Source organism: Aspergillus oryzae, chromosome 6 (assembly GCF_000184455.2).
Source record: "Aspergillus oryzae RIB40 DNA, chromosome 6".
Classification (NCBI taxonomy): domain Eukaryota; kingdom Fungi; phylum Ascomycota; class Eurotiomycetes; order Eurotiales; family Aspergillaceae; genus Aspergillus; species Aspergillus oryzae.
In genome coordinates, this window is record NC_036440.1 from 1,132,146 (window position 1) to 1,145,918 (window position 13,773).

The 13,773-nt window shown below is 47.4% G+C and overlaps 4 protein-coding genes across 4 annotated transcripts; 2 read left to right on the forward strand and 2 right to left on the reverse strand.

Moving 5' to 3' along the window:
* Positions 1 to 1,259: 1,259 nt before the first annotated feature.
* AO090020000275 (cytochrome P450) lies at positions 1,260 to 3,009 on the forward strand (the record flags this gene model as incomplete). Its single annotated transcript, XM_023238075.1, has 5 exons — positions 1,260 to 1,491; positions 1,561 to 1,910; positions 1,975 to 2,565; positions 2,621 to 2,764; positions 2,821 to 3,009. The coding sequence occupies 5 exons, from the start codon at positions 1,260 to 1,262 to the stop codon at positions 3,007 to 3,009; spliced, it is 1,506 nt and encodes a 501-aa protein (XP_023092776.1).
* Positions 3,010 to 3,978: 969 nt separating this feature from the next.
* Positions 3,979 to 6,649, reverse strand: AO090020000274 (uncharacterized protein; the record flags this gene model as incomplete). The annotated part of the gene is made up of 4 exons (XM_023238076.1): positions 3,979 to 4,011; positions 4,105 to 4,341; positions 4,401 to 4,577; positions 4,628 to 6,649. 4 exons carry the CDS (start codon positions 6,647 to 6,649, stop codon positions 3,979 to 3,981), a joined length of 2,469 nt encoding a protein of 822 aa, XP_023092775.1.
* A 2,794-nt stretch (positions 6,650 to 9,443) lies between these two features.
* AO090020000272 (alpha-ketoglutarate dehydrogenase subunit KGD4) lies at positions 9,444 to 9,860 on the reverse strand (the record flags this gene model as incomplete). The annotated part of the gene is made up of 2 exons (XM_001824565.1): positions 9,444 to 9,727; positions 9,785 to 9,860. The coding sequence occupies 2 exons, from the start codon at positions 9,858 to 9,860 to the stop codon at positions 9,444 to 9,446; spliced, it is 360 nt and encodes a 119-aa protein (XP_001824617.1).
* Positions 9,861 to 12,158: 2,298 nt separating this feature from the next.
* Positions 12,159 to 13,299, forward strand: AO090020000271 (uncharacterized protein; the record flags this gene model as incomplete). The annotated part of the gene is made up of 3 exons (XM_023238077.1): positions 12,159 to 12,523; positions 12,575 to 12,890; positions 12,970 to 13,299. 3 exons carry the CDS (start codon positions 12,159 to 12,161, stop codon positions 13,297 to 13,299), a joined length of 1,011 nt encoding a protein of 336 aa, XP_023092774.1.
* Positions 13,300 to 13,773: the final 474 nt, after the last annotated feature.

Here is a 13,773-nt window from a genome sequence, read left to right on the forward strand (position 1 = left end):
GCCGCTCCACTGCCCTAACATCACAAACAGATCTACAAGCACCTACCTCTTCCCTGTTTTGGCTTAACAATGGAAAAGCCAATATCCTGCCAAAAGATACTCGGCGAGATTGTCAGTCTCATCTCTTTGCAGTACGCCAATGTTCTCGTGAACTCCCATCCCCAGGTAGCACAGGGGGTGCACAACCACAGCTACTTTCGATCCGATCCCATGACCAGAGTATACTACACTCTACTCTACGTTTATGGCGTGATTGGAACACCGGAAGAGAGGGATTATGTGAGCAAAATGGTCAACAAGGCCCATCGCGGAGTGAGGGGACGAAACTACAATGCAATGGATCCCAAGCAGCAGCTCTGGGTTGCTAGTTGCTTCTTCGTCGCAAGCTTAAATGTACAAGAGACATTCTTCGGATTGCTGGATGATCAATCTAAAGAGATTCTCTACAAAGATGCAACCCGATTTGGCACATCCCTTCAGGTGCCTCTGGAAATGTGGCCAGAAAACGTTAATAAATTTTGGGAATATTGGAACCATGAGATTCACCATTTTGAAGTTACCTCTGCAGTGCTCCATGTTACGCAGGATGTTCTATATCCTCACAACATACCCTTATGGTTATTGTTTGTCCCGCCTATTGCGCGCATCTTTACGATCCATTGGCTTCCCAAGGCGTGTCGAGCGAGATATGGGCTCCGGAGTACATGGGTCACATGCGTGGCTTATTGTATTTTTGTGTTTATCATTCGGTGGGTTTATCCACTGTTGCCTGAGTTTTTGAGGCATTGTCATGTTTACTATGTGAAGAGAGAGTTACGGAGATATCTAAATTAGGTTGAGGTTATGTTCACAAGATACCACTTCCCCCAATCCGATCTGTGCGTCTAAGAAATCATGCAAGACTGGATTACTAGCCACCACGAATGAAGCTCGTATTGAGGAATACAATATCCCGATCTGTTGAATCTGACTTGTGGCTCTAATCATGCTGCCTGCACGCCGAGCATTCCACAACATTTACGAACCAGACAGACTAATGAATCAAAGATGGTTATTGTTGATCCTACCACGCATAGAAAGGTTATTGGTCCGGTCATGCTGCCACTGCCGTGTTAATGACGGTATAAGGTTAGAAAGACTAATGCCTGACGGAACCTCCGCTCTAATTTAAATAGTACTACTCGATCTACCTGACCTGCAATGCTTCGGTACAGAAAACCTGAACTTTGAAGGTTAGAATCATGGAACAGATATCCACGATGAATGATGAACGCATCGTCCTGACGCAAGACAAAGGACAATCATACACAGCACAGCTTCTATACCTAATAGTCGCAGGATATATTGCTCACACTGTATACTATGCATATTGGGGTCCTACTGCTCGAATCCAAGGGCCATGGCTGGCGCGGTTCACCAGACTATGGGAGTTGTTGAAAGTGAGCAAGGGCCATTTCGAACAGGTCAACATAGATCTACACAAGAAATACGGTATGCTTATCAGGGTTAACTGCACATGAAATATATTGGACGAGTCTATCTGACTTGAAACTTGTACAGGCCCCATTGTTCGCATCTCACCTAACACGTTCAGTATCAGTGACCCATCTGCCATCAAGCAGATATATCTGGGGAGAACCACACTCATGAAGTCAAAGTTCTATGAACCATTCGGCGACCCATTGGATCCAAACTTATTCTCTGAGACCGACATTAAGAAGCACGCACAGAGTAGGAAGGCAGTGGCTCATCTTTACTCTATGTCGTTTTTGGTCACCTATGAAGGGTCTGCCGATCGTTGTAATGTGCAATTATGTGCGAAGCTTCGCGACTTCGCGCGACACAGGACAGCATTTGATGTCCCCACTTGGATGCAATTTTATGCCCATGATGTGATTGGAGAGATCACGGTGAGCGTTATCTTTTCTTTGCTGATCCTGGCGGTTTGGATTTTACTGAGATTCATATTTCCAGTTCGGTGAGCCCTTCGGCATGATGGCAAAAGGCCAGGACGAGCACGGGATTGCGGACAGCATTGACGAAACCATAGCGTACGCCTCTCGGATGGCTGTTATTCCAGAACTACATAGATGGGTATCCTGGTTTGGAAGAGTTGCACACTTGAAAACTCCGTTCCATAATATCCAGAAGTATATATTGGAGCAGATTGACTCGAGGTCAGGAAGCGATAGTGTTGGGATTGATTTTTTGAAAAAATTGCTCACACTTAGAGAAGATGATAAAATCACGCAACTTGATATCGAGAAAACTGTGGGCAATAATATCATGGCCGGAGCTGACACTACTGCTATATCTCTAAGTGCGGTTATCTATAGCTTGCTCAAGAATCCAGGAACGGAGACAAAGCTGCGGGAGGATATTGATACTTTGGCTGCTGCAGGCAAGCTGTCAAATCCGGTTACCTTTGAACAAGCTCGGCATATGCCATATCTGCAGGCTTGTATCAAGGAAGCTCTAAGAGTGCATCCCGCCGTTGGTCGACCCTTGCTGCGCGTGGTGTCTCCTGAGGGATTGACTATAGCGGGCCAGTACTTTCCAGGTAGAGTGAGTTTATACTTTTTTAATATATATGGAAAAAAATAGCCCATACTTACAAGAGTTTCAAGGCAATAGTAGGTATCAATGCCTGGTGGCTCACTACAACGAAGACATATTCGGGCGCGACGCCACGACGTTTCGACCGGAGCGATGGCTTGAGTCGGACAAAGAGAAGCTATCTGTTATGGAACAGAGTCTTTTAGCAGTTCAGTCTTCCCCATTAGACCCCTTGATGAACTATGTGCTGACAAGATCTCATAGTTTGGCGCCGGTGTCCGCACCTGTATAGGGAAGAATCTAAGCATGTTGGAGATGTCGAAGGTTATCCCTGAGTTGTACCGTCAGTTCGAGTTTGAACTTTCTGAGTCGGAAGGAGCATGGATGACGTGGAATAATTGGTTTGTGAAGCCCGCATTCGAATGTTACGTGAGATTGCGCGAGGGTGTTTAAGGGTGTTGCTGTAGAGTGTTGCCAGATATTTCTCATGCCTTAAATTCGATCACAATATCCCGGTCGCCGACCCTGTTATCATAGATAACAGATGATGGATTTGATCATGTGCCCCTGTACGAATAGCCCTCAAGGATTGTACCTTACAAATATCATATCCCTACAGATTTGATGTCTAAACAGTGACCATTCTCATAGAAGTTCGTGTGTATACACCCCTCTTTCATACATAGCCCTTGTAGCCAAGAAAGATACTTTACATAATATATATTTCCATACAGTCCCTTCAGAGTAGTATCACTGTACAAAGATGGCTATCTTTATAGATACTAAAATGGTGGATCACAGGGAGTGGTGACCCACGGTTCCTAGCGCCCGGACCAGTTCTTGAGAACATCAGATACAATGGCTAAATTCTAGCATCTACTGGGCTCCTTCATACTTCTGGCAATTATTTCTGCGTTTCGTCGTTGACCTCACCGTGACTTTCCCCCATAAAGCATGGAGAGGGAAGGCTTCTGAACGGGTTCTCCGATTCAGCACCAAAACCGCTTTGCACCGATAGGCGCCAATGTGGAGACCTGGGAGATTTGGAGGAGCCCTCGCAGGCAACATCGCCGGACGAGGCAAGGCTGAATCTTGAATACCCTGCATACTCTCCCATTGGCGGACCTACATAATCGATATGCAGCCATGACTCGAAACAGAAACGCTTTCTCATGATCAGAACAGGATAGGCTTTCACAAGTGCATGCGCACTTGGGTAGAGCCTAAGGGGAAATGTTATGTTTCCAGATTTCCATTTTCGTCTTTTGTTGAGGGTGTATGGCTATCGAACGACCCTAGCTTTATTTTTCAACGAGAGATCTATATTTATTTTAATAGAAGAATATGTTTCAAATCTTAGGCGCTTTACTATGCTAAATCATATGCTCACGGAGGTGAGTTTAAATAAATCTTTACAAGTCGCTAGACACGTTGTTGGTTGGTTCCGTTTATGAACTGTGTAAAATGATTTTGATCTTCTTACAAAAAAGGAGGGGGGTTGACGTCTTCACAATATAAGAAAAAGACATAAAAGCACAAAATTCATACCCATTGCTGTCCGGCGGCATACTTCTCAAGCCGCAGGTCGGGCTTATTCGCAAAGTACGCCGTAGCTCCAGCGGGCACCCGGTCGTTTTCGATATACAACACCTTCTCCGGACCTTTAAATATGCTAATCACACCGAAACCCTCGCTTCGAGACCAGAGAGGAAAAGTAGCAACGCAGCATCCACATTCATCCGTCTGTGAAGCAAGAGTCTTCTTAGTCGCCGGTCCGTTGAAAGTCTACCGTGATGCTATTAGCCCTTCGTTGTATTGAAAGGATTGATTTGGGTAAACAGTACCGTTGTGCCGAAATTAACGCCAGCACCTGTGGCGGAAGCATTTATCCCTACATCTGATAGCATCCGATTAGGCCGGTATTTGGACACTACGACGGTTATCTCCTCCGTATGCTGATTGATTACTCGAATGCACGGTGGGATATTTTTGCTGGTTCGGAGGATGGCCCCGAAGATGCCCTATTGGGTGGATCAGCAGCGGCGTGTGGACGATCTTCGACGTGGCTTACCTTGGGTACAGAGTCTAGAGGATAGCTCAGAGCATCTGCCCATTCGGCCACCGTCTCTGGCTCTGGTAGATTCGCGGCTAGGATGCACTGGTCCGGTAGTTCGTCCAGGGCATCGTAAAATACAGTTTCACTAGAGGAATCATCGTCTAGATCAGGAACATCGTCCAAATCGGTACCCTTGGCGTAAAGTTTGAACGGAACGTGGACGACATCGTAGAGATGTGCGGCAGTTTTGACAAACTCGGCGGCATCGCGCAGAATATCTACGTCGAGGTTTACCGATTCCGCCAAATAATTCAGACTGACTGGGCGGTTCGAGACAAGGATAACAAACCTCTCCTCCACAGGAAGGTCGGTTGCGACCCCGGTCGGCCAAGAGAGCTTGGAGCCTACTAGCTCATCAAAGGAATTACTTCCAAGCGTTATATCAAGCCCACCAGGGAGCTCAATACCCAAGGGCCATGCTCCGGTTAATGATGAAACAGTGCCGACAACATTGATATTCAGCACGGAGACGTATAGGGCAGTACTGCCAGCGTTCTCGAGACGGATATAGACGGACTCTCCTTCGGCAATGCGATCGTTCCCTGCCATCTGGAAATTGACTTTCGGTTCGCCATTTTCCACGGTCCCAACTGTTACCTGTAAGTTGTGTGCTAGAAGATCCTGTCTTCTTTCGCAGCATAATTCCCGAACACGCTTTGCGCGGGCTAGCCGCTCTGCATCGGCGATAATGTCACTGAATGCTTGAGAGGTACCCTCCTCGGTGCTGTCAATCGGGCGTGTTCTGATTCGGACTCCTTGATGATCGACTAGCACAATAGAGCCCGCCTCATGACGAAACTCCGCCAATGGTGCCTGCTTGTCATCTGGACTAGAAGGCTTGAGGTATCTGGATTCTTCCACTCCTGCTTGGAGACCATCCAGAGCCTGAGGAAGAGACACAGGTAACTTGTCAACAACATCACGTTTCAAGAAGGCTAACGCACCCTCGTGGTTTATACTCCTCCATGATGGCATATGTGTTAGCGCAGCTTTGGATTTGAATGCAGCCACAGCAGTAACGGTGGCTTCCACGACTGGCTCCCCGTCGTCTGCCTCATCCGGGTTGAAGGGAACGACAGTGTAAACGTTCCCCTTGCGCACCCCAACCACGCTCCCTGCATCAATCATGGCCTTACCGTTCTCTACTTTGACATACAGCGCCCCTGACTTAACATGCTGCAAAGAGAAGTGCGCCCGGGTGTCTGGTCCCTCAACTTGGGGATGTTGCCACTGGTGCCTGGTATTAACCAGTTGACAGACCCTGACAAGCGTAGTCCTCCACGACACATCAATGCCATCCGTCTCCCCCATAGCCTTAGCCAACGCATCAGTCAAGGCCCCAGACCATTGCCCGCGGGCATTGATATGCTCACAAGCACTTTCCGCAGTGGCCGCGGCAGCGATCCGAACCGCATACGGGTTCCCCAATTGAAACACTTCGCCATGGAAATATCCCTTCTCCCGAAGCTGCTTCAAGTATAAATTCAAATCGTGGAACTGTACTTTTGAAAGACTTTTATGCTTAACAGGTTCCTCAGCCGGATCCCGGAACATCCTACCAGAGTGACAGCAATCGATAACAATCGTAACGTTCCGTGTTTTGTCTGTCGTATCACGGAGCAGGTATGATATCTCCACATCGAGAATCCCCCGGAAGTCCCCTTCAGTTGATTCGTCGTAGTCAACTGGGACAAGGAACTGGAACTGCCATGATTTGTTTTTCTCCTTTCGCTTCTCGTCGTGGACTAGGGCTCCGTGTCCCGAGTAGTAGATTACCACGGCGTCGCCGGGAGAGGTGCTCTCGATCAAGTTATTCCAGGCCTCTAGGATACCAGCGCGAGTGGCATTTTCGTTGTAGCAGGGGATTATCTCGAAGTCTCGTTTGGTGAGAAGACCCTCCATGGTCTTAACGTCGTTCAAGGTTCCATTTAGCCCGCCGTAGGTACTGGCGATTAGGAGGGCTCGTTTGGATGACATTGTGGATATGTCACTTCTAAGCTGAACAGGTTTTTGAGTGTAGCTTCATAAACCGGTGTAGGAATGAGGATGTATTGTCACACGCCGAAGTAGCTGAGCTCTCCTAAATCCTATCTCTATCTCGCATCTGCGTTAACATCTTAAAATAGGATACCGGCAAGTTTTGTAGCCATGGAATCGTCAGAAACGTCACATCCTGCTGGAACATGATATGTGCCCCAAACAAGGTATGAGCGAGGATCAGGATCCAATAGAGGGTGATATGTATTAGGCATTGATGCAGTGGCCCCAATGGCTAGTTGCAGCTGCATGCAGCCGTACATATCGGTCCGAAAGTGGGATGCGAGCCACAACCTGGCGGGGCACCGAAATAACCCCTCAATAACTTGATTAAATCCTATCAACGAAAGGTAAAAATATTAAAAAATGAGTAACTATTAACTATGAACCTTTCTGGAAGACTATTTGGTGGTTACTGAGTAAACAGTATCCTGACAAAGTTAGGGCTGTATACCACGGCATCGAACAACCCGTTATTGGGCGGCAGCATAGCTTGTGGCAGCGATCGACAAAGCAGGGCAACCACTGGATTTGCCACAACACTATCCACCTTTCATGTTTTTTCGAGTTATCGTAAGCATAAACTAGTCTCTGGGCAGCTATTTGGCCTCTGGATTCCACGGCAGCCGTGGGAGATATCATATGCAGAGTACCAGTTCGGCATATGAACCACTCAATGTTATGTTACTACTCCTACTAAGAGATTGTAAACGCCGACAAGGCGGGAATTTATGATCTTTGGGCAGCCTTGCATAGCATATCACCGGTACTGCTGGGTGAAGGTAGAAAAATGGACTATACTATTGCAAGAACCCCTTCTATAATATGGCTTCTATCCATGAATTATCACCACGCATCACCACGCCTCTATTAGCTTATTAGGACAATTCATGCTACGCAATTTGACTTGTTGGCAAGAGCGATGACTACTTTTCAGCCCATGGATTGTAAGTATTCGCAACTTATTCATGCCCAGTCGGGCAAATAGGTAAGAAGTATACCTCTTGTTGCCTTGCCACAACAGTGAGTACGAGATTATTGTTACCTTGACATTTGCCGATTACTGGTAATGAACACAACCTATAAGGAGCCAGGATCTGTTACGTATGGCCAGTAGCAGTTGGTGGCTGATTGATCCATATTTTGCTATTTTATCGTGAGGGGCCTGTGGAGGATCATTTGTACGAGAAAAGAATCAAGTGCTTTTTTACTTCTTCGATCGGACTAGATACTGTAAATTGTGTACGTAGTAAGGGTACCTGTACAACTAGTGTAAGCATATCATTGTAAGTAAAAGTCTACGTATAGTGGCTAGTAGATGCTACTAGCAACAGATCTCTCTTAATTATGACAGAAATACATAGACTTTATTAGGCATAATATCTAAGATGATCAGAAGAAGTAAACGACAACAAAAAAACTAAAAGCCGAGATCCCGCGATTTCCCTCACACGAAACAATGTTCCACACTTCATAACATCCATCTGGAGATTCATAACGTAGGTAAAACCACTGATGGCTCTATGAGAATGCCTAGCTCTCCTCGTTACGTTTCAATGCCATTCAAGCTACCACTGGCAATTGTCAGAGCTCCACTACGTCTCAATGTCTTCAGAATATCCCACCTCAGGACGGCCGTACTAGCAGCGAAACCTCTTGTTTCGGTTAGTTGGCACGGCAGCCTCGAGGAGGGCAATAGTAGTATCCGAATCCGTTGTTTGGGTTTGCAGAGGGTGTGGCATCTTTGTTGGCTTCTCCAGGGGAAATCGTATTATCTTTCTCCGCTGCAGTGTGTTGGTTATCGCCCTCAACTGGGAGACTAGAGACGAAGAGAGCGGAGGAAAGGATGAAGGTAAAGAAGTAGAGGAGCTTCATTTTAAATGGATGTTTGTTGGATCGGGATAAAGAGGAGACTAGAATCTGAAATATGGAAATGTTGAAAGCTTGAGGGGTATGAGGCTTTACGGAAGGGCAAACATCAAGAGCGAATACTTATAGTGTGATCCAGGACCAAGGTGAATATCACTCCGGAGTGATGTATATATCATTCAATGATAAATGGTGAAGATCAAGCCCATTCCCTGGATGAGGTAGTGTCTTTTCGATACAACCAAACGCAGCATGATGTACATTACCACTGATATATTTAGATGCACTGAGCTGCAGTGACACAATGACGTACTAAGGAGCTTAGACGGAGAATGTTCTTATTCGTGAAGAAGTGTTGCTAGAGAAGGAAAGGAAGAGCGATGAAGAATGGCAATGAGGGTCCTAGTTGAGCATTCAATATCACGATACTCCATATTACACACATTCAGATTCCATAGGTTTATGCATAGTTCTAGACTTCAGTTTCACGAATCAGGGTGAGTGAGGTTGTGTATTCCAATTCTGAGCACTAACATAGATTGTTGATTAATACACCGCCTAAACAAAAAGGTAACAATGCTAAGAGAACGACTCATGAACCGCCAACGCCCAGCTGTGCAAATAAACAAGAAAAATACCAGACCTCCGATAGCAAAAGAAAGAATAAGAGCACCAAATCCCCAGGAGTTATTCGCCCTTCATGCCGAAGGTGTTGTATAGTATAGTAGGCCTTGAAAAAGCGGAGCCTGACTCCTAGACCTAGGGCCGAGATGAATGAGGTAACCAAAGACTTAAAGAGTCCAAATCAAACTCAACTGTCTTGGGATCAACACTGGGGGCTCCTCTGTATCCAAAATGAAATAGTTTAGGAGAGGAGGCTAGCACCGCCAGATTCTATAGCGTCAATTTCTGCTTCTGTCCATGGAAGGTGGTGAGTCTGTGAGGAGAGATCGCCATGGTCGATGCATCCGCCCCTGGAGTTGAGGGACTTCTCAGAGGCAGCAGAGCGTGAATTAGCTAAGGCGCGCACGAGAGATGCCTGGTGAAGCGGGCCATGCTCATAGGCCCTAGAGCGGTAGGCGGCGAAAGAGTCATATGAGCTCCTTGTGGAGGACATGGAGGGAAGCCGAGAGGGTTGGCCAGCCGAGCCTGTGCAGAAGTTTACAATTAGCCTTAACCGATGTTATGTCAGTGGGAAGTCCATACGGGTGACAAAATGCTGGCCAAGAGCTCGGATACGAGGAGCCCGAGCAGCGTTTTGGAGAATAATGGTAGGGTGCATTGTGTAGGATTCGTAGGCGAAACGAGGCAAATTGAATTATAGTAGGTTTTGGTGGGCTGGCTCGACGTCCAATGAACTATGCTAGGTGGATACTATGGAGGCGAGGCAATAGGGGTTGTTCGGAGGGCTCTCGGTATCTGTCCGCTAGAATAGGACAAGGGGTAATTAGTGATTCGATATGAGAGGTTAGAGAGATATTTCCCGCAGAGAGAGAACTATAAGACAAATGTTCTATGAATTGATAGGAGAGTAGATTGATGCAACTGTCAATTCCTTGTCAGGATATCACATATATGTATCACACAGCCTCCGGGGTCAACAACATGGCTCGCAATTGGCACTTGTCGCATTCTTCGGCTTCGGCAGAAGCTCCCGACATAGATTGAGACGCCTAGATGAACAATCCACCGGGAACAACGGGATTTCTTCCCCTCAGGCGAAAATTGATCAGTAAGGTCTTCTGTTCTAGATTAATGCCGGAAGACAGGACCGACGCCTGATGTCAGAGCCAGCAAGGATGGGTTTAATTATGTAATGCTTTGCCTTGTTTTGGTATCCAGATTGCCTCTCTCGGGACAGCATCCAGAGCTATGTTCTTTGGTCCTGTAGTGAGAGCTTCTGTTGCCATAACTCGGTTCGAGGCACGACCTAATGAGATTAAATGCGTTGATACAAAGTGCGTAGCCACGTGATTAAAGCAACTAGCCCACGAGAAAAGGCATTTATGGCAATAGGTCTGCTTCTAGGAGAGAGGTATCCCGTTTGGCATGACCTTGGTCTTGTATCTAGGCTTTTTGAGGATCAAGTAGGCGTCAGGTGTTCAAGGCACGACCTTGACGCCAAATCGTTGTTTTTGTCGGGTGGAATTGACAGACTTTGCTCTGGATATGCATCCAGTACGATACGCTTGGCGGAAAGATTGAGCCAAGGGACCTTGACTACTAGAACTACGATGACCAGAAACTGGCTAATACAAAAGAATGGATAGTTGCTGATGAGATTGAGTTCTACGTTATCCTGGACAGATGCTTTACGCCTTTTTATCAGCCATTATTGCCTTGTACGAATCAATCAGGCGAGTAGCCTTTCCTAGAGATATTACAAGGAAAACTGAAGCCAAATACTCTATAAACCCATGAAAGATATTATTGAAGTGCGGCTAAGGAGCTTGGAAAAAGTGGTTGATTCTCAAAAGGAACGCCGTTCAGCCCCAGGTCAAGGCCTTGGGCGTGCAACTAAGATTGTACTGAACTATATTGTTGGAGAAGAGAGCTTTTTCAATTTAATGCTTTGGCGCAACTACGTAAGAAGCAGTTAGATGAAAACGCCGACCGAAATCCTACCGGGTGGTTGAGCCTGCCGCTTGCACTTGTTGTACGTTGATGAGGACTCATTCTAGTAGTCTAGTTCCCGGCTTCAGCTTCAGCTGACTGACGGAATGTTCCTCCTGGGCATGCAAAGTGGTCCCTAGCTATTGTCGAGCGCTGTGGGGATGAGCACACGGGGTATTTCAGAATACTTGGGGCGAGGCTTTTCGTGTTAGTAATTGGCCCTTAGTCGGGCTCGGGTTTCATTTCTGTCTGTAAAATGGGATGTAGGGTTCGGCGAGCTCCACCGTGACCAGCGAGTGGATATGTCGTGAGGCTAGCCCCATGGGCAAGTAATGTATCCAATGCCGGTCGAAGTGCTACTTGCTCGAATATCGGAAGAACGCTATAGCTTGCAGTCCCCACGGGGCTTCACGCCCCAGTTTATCACAGCGTGACAGGCTCTCTGGGGGTGGGGCACCCATAATATACACTGAACCCGAGCCGAGGGAGCTATCCAAAACCCGAGCCGAGCTGATCTTATCAGTGTAGGACTCCTTATTCGAGATGTTGGGGGTGGGGCTGTGGCTATTCGCTGCTGGGCTCCTCGGAAACAGAACCCGATCCTTGAAGTCAGGGTGCTGCTAACCAGGAAACTGACTGGTGTCTGCAAGGCTAGGCTCATTTGCACATCCGAGATTCTGGAAAGCTTGGCTATCGGACCGCTAGCACTACCAAGCTTCGTCGTGGAAAATGGTACCGTTTTGGGATAATCTGAATACCCTCATCCGATCTCCGAGCCGAGTAGCTCGTGACCTTTTCTATTCCAACCTAGTGGTGTGAAGCAAGTCTTGCCATGCCAGAAGACATACATATAAGGGTGCGATTCATTCAGCAGAATGAGTCCATCAGATCAACATCCTTCAATAACATAATCACCTCTACAAGAGCAAAGCACGCCTTCCAAACTTCACTTTCTTCCAACAAAACAATGGCACCTGCAGCACTCCTCTCCCCTGAGCCGCCCGTTGTCATCGGGCCGGCCACCAAGAAGGCCACACGGCCTTCCAGCGCCCTTCCCCAGTCACTTATCGACGGGGCTCGGATCGCTAAGAAGGACACATTCAACGCCGCGAAGCATCTTAACTTCCAGGCCCCGAAGCGCATCTACACTATGGAGGAGATCGGCCTGGAAGGGCAGGGCATTTCCCCTCACGCCGGCTCGGAGCCCTTCTCCCTTTTCAATGAAGAGGCCATTAAGCAGATGAGGGCAGAGATCTTCAGTGACGAAGTCCTGGCTGACTGCCAGTATTCTTCGACTTTTAACAAGCACATGGTCCGCGGCATGGGCCCAGCGTACGTTCTCCTGATCTTAGGGATGCTCGTGGCTTTTACTAACTTTACTAGTCGCGCACCCTTCACCTACGCTGCATGGAACGACCCTGAAGTTCTCCGCCGTATCTCCGAGGTCGCCGGCATCGACCTCATCCCGTCCATCGACTTTGAAATCGCCAACATTAACATCTCCGTCAACAGTAACCCCCAGCCCGTACCGGAACAGCAGGTCCCGTCCAACGAGGAGCTGCCAGCAGTTGCTTGGCACTATGACAGCTTTCCCTTTGTCTGTGTGACTATGCTTTCCGACTGCACTGGCATGGTTGGTGGTGAAACTGCTTTGCGCACACCTTCGGGTGATATCATGAAAGTCCGCGGCCCAGCAATGGTAGGTGATAGCATTCGACCGAGTATATTTCTCGAACACGGACTAACTCATCTGGAAGGGTACTGCGGTTGTCCTGCAGGGACGGTACATCGAGCATCAGGCGCTTAAGGCACTCGGCGGCCGTGAGAGAATTAGCATGGTCACTTGTTTCCGCCCCAAGGATCCTATGGTCCGCGATGAGACTGTCCTGGTCGGCGTGCGTGGTATCAGCGACCTTTCCGAGCTCTACACTCAATACACTGAGTACCGCTTGGAGCTGTTGGAGGAGCGTCTTCGCCTCAAGCAGAAGGAGGAGCGTCGCCGTGTCGTGGCCAAGAGGCCATTCGACATTGCTGATATCCGGCAGTTCTTGAAGGAACAGAAGGCATTCCTGGAGTCCATGCTGGAGGAAATCATTGAGGTCGATTAGATCTATTAGGTCTCTTGGCTGTTGACATGTATATGATGATTTGTGGGCTTTGCATTTGTTGGTTCTGGTTTTGCAAGTTATATGTTAGCGGCATGGTACTTTGCGAGTTTTCCTTTTATTCAGTGTACTTCAGTGTTTAGGATGTGATAAAATTCATTATACAGTTAACTATAGATCTTCCTTCTGGCACTAGCACAGTTCTTGAGGTTGTTTCTCCTAGTTCCTCATCCTCTGGGATATTTGCAGTCTCGTCTAAGGAAAAATAGTCCGGAATCCGCACCGAATAAGAGTCCTTTCTACTTGCTGCCTCTGTGACATACTTTGGCTATGATATTTAACCAACATAGTGTAACTGTCTACCTTATAGTACAATGTTTGACTACGCCATTACTTCTATATTTTTTGAATTCTTTGTTCACTGCCGCCCTTTGTGAAGCCGGTGTTATAGAACTCTACCTATACAAAGGCCCTCAT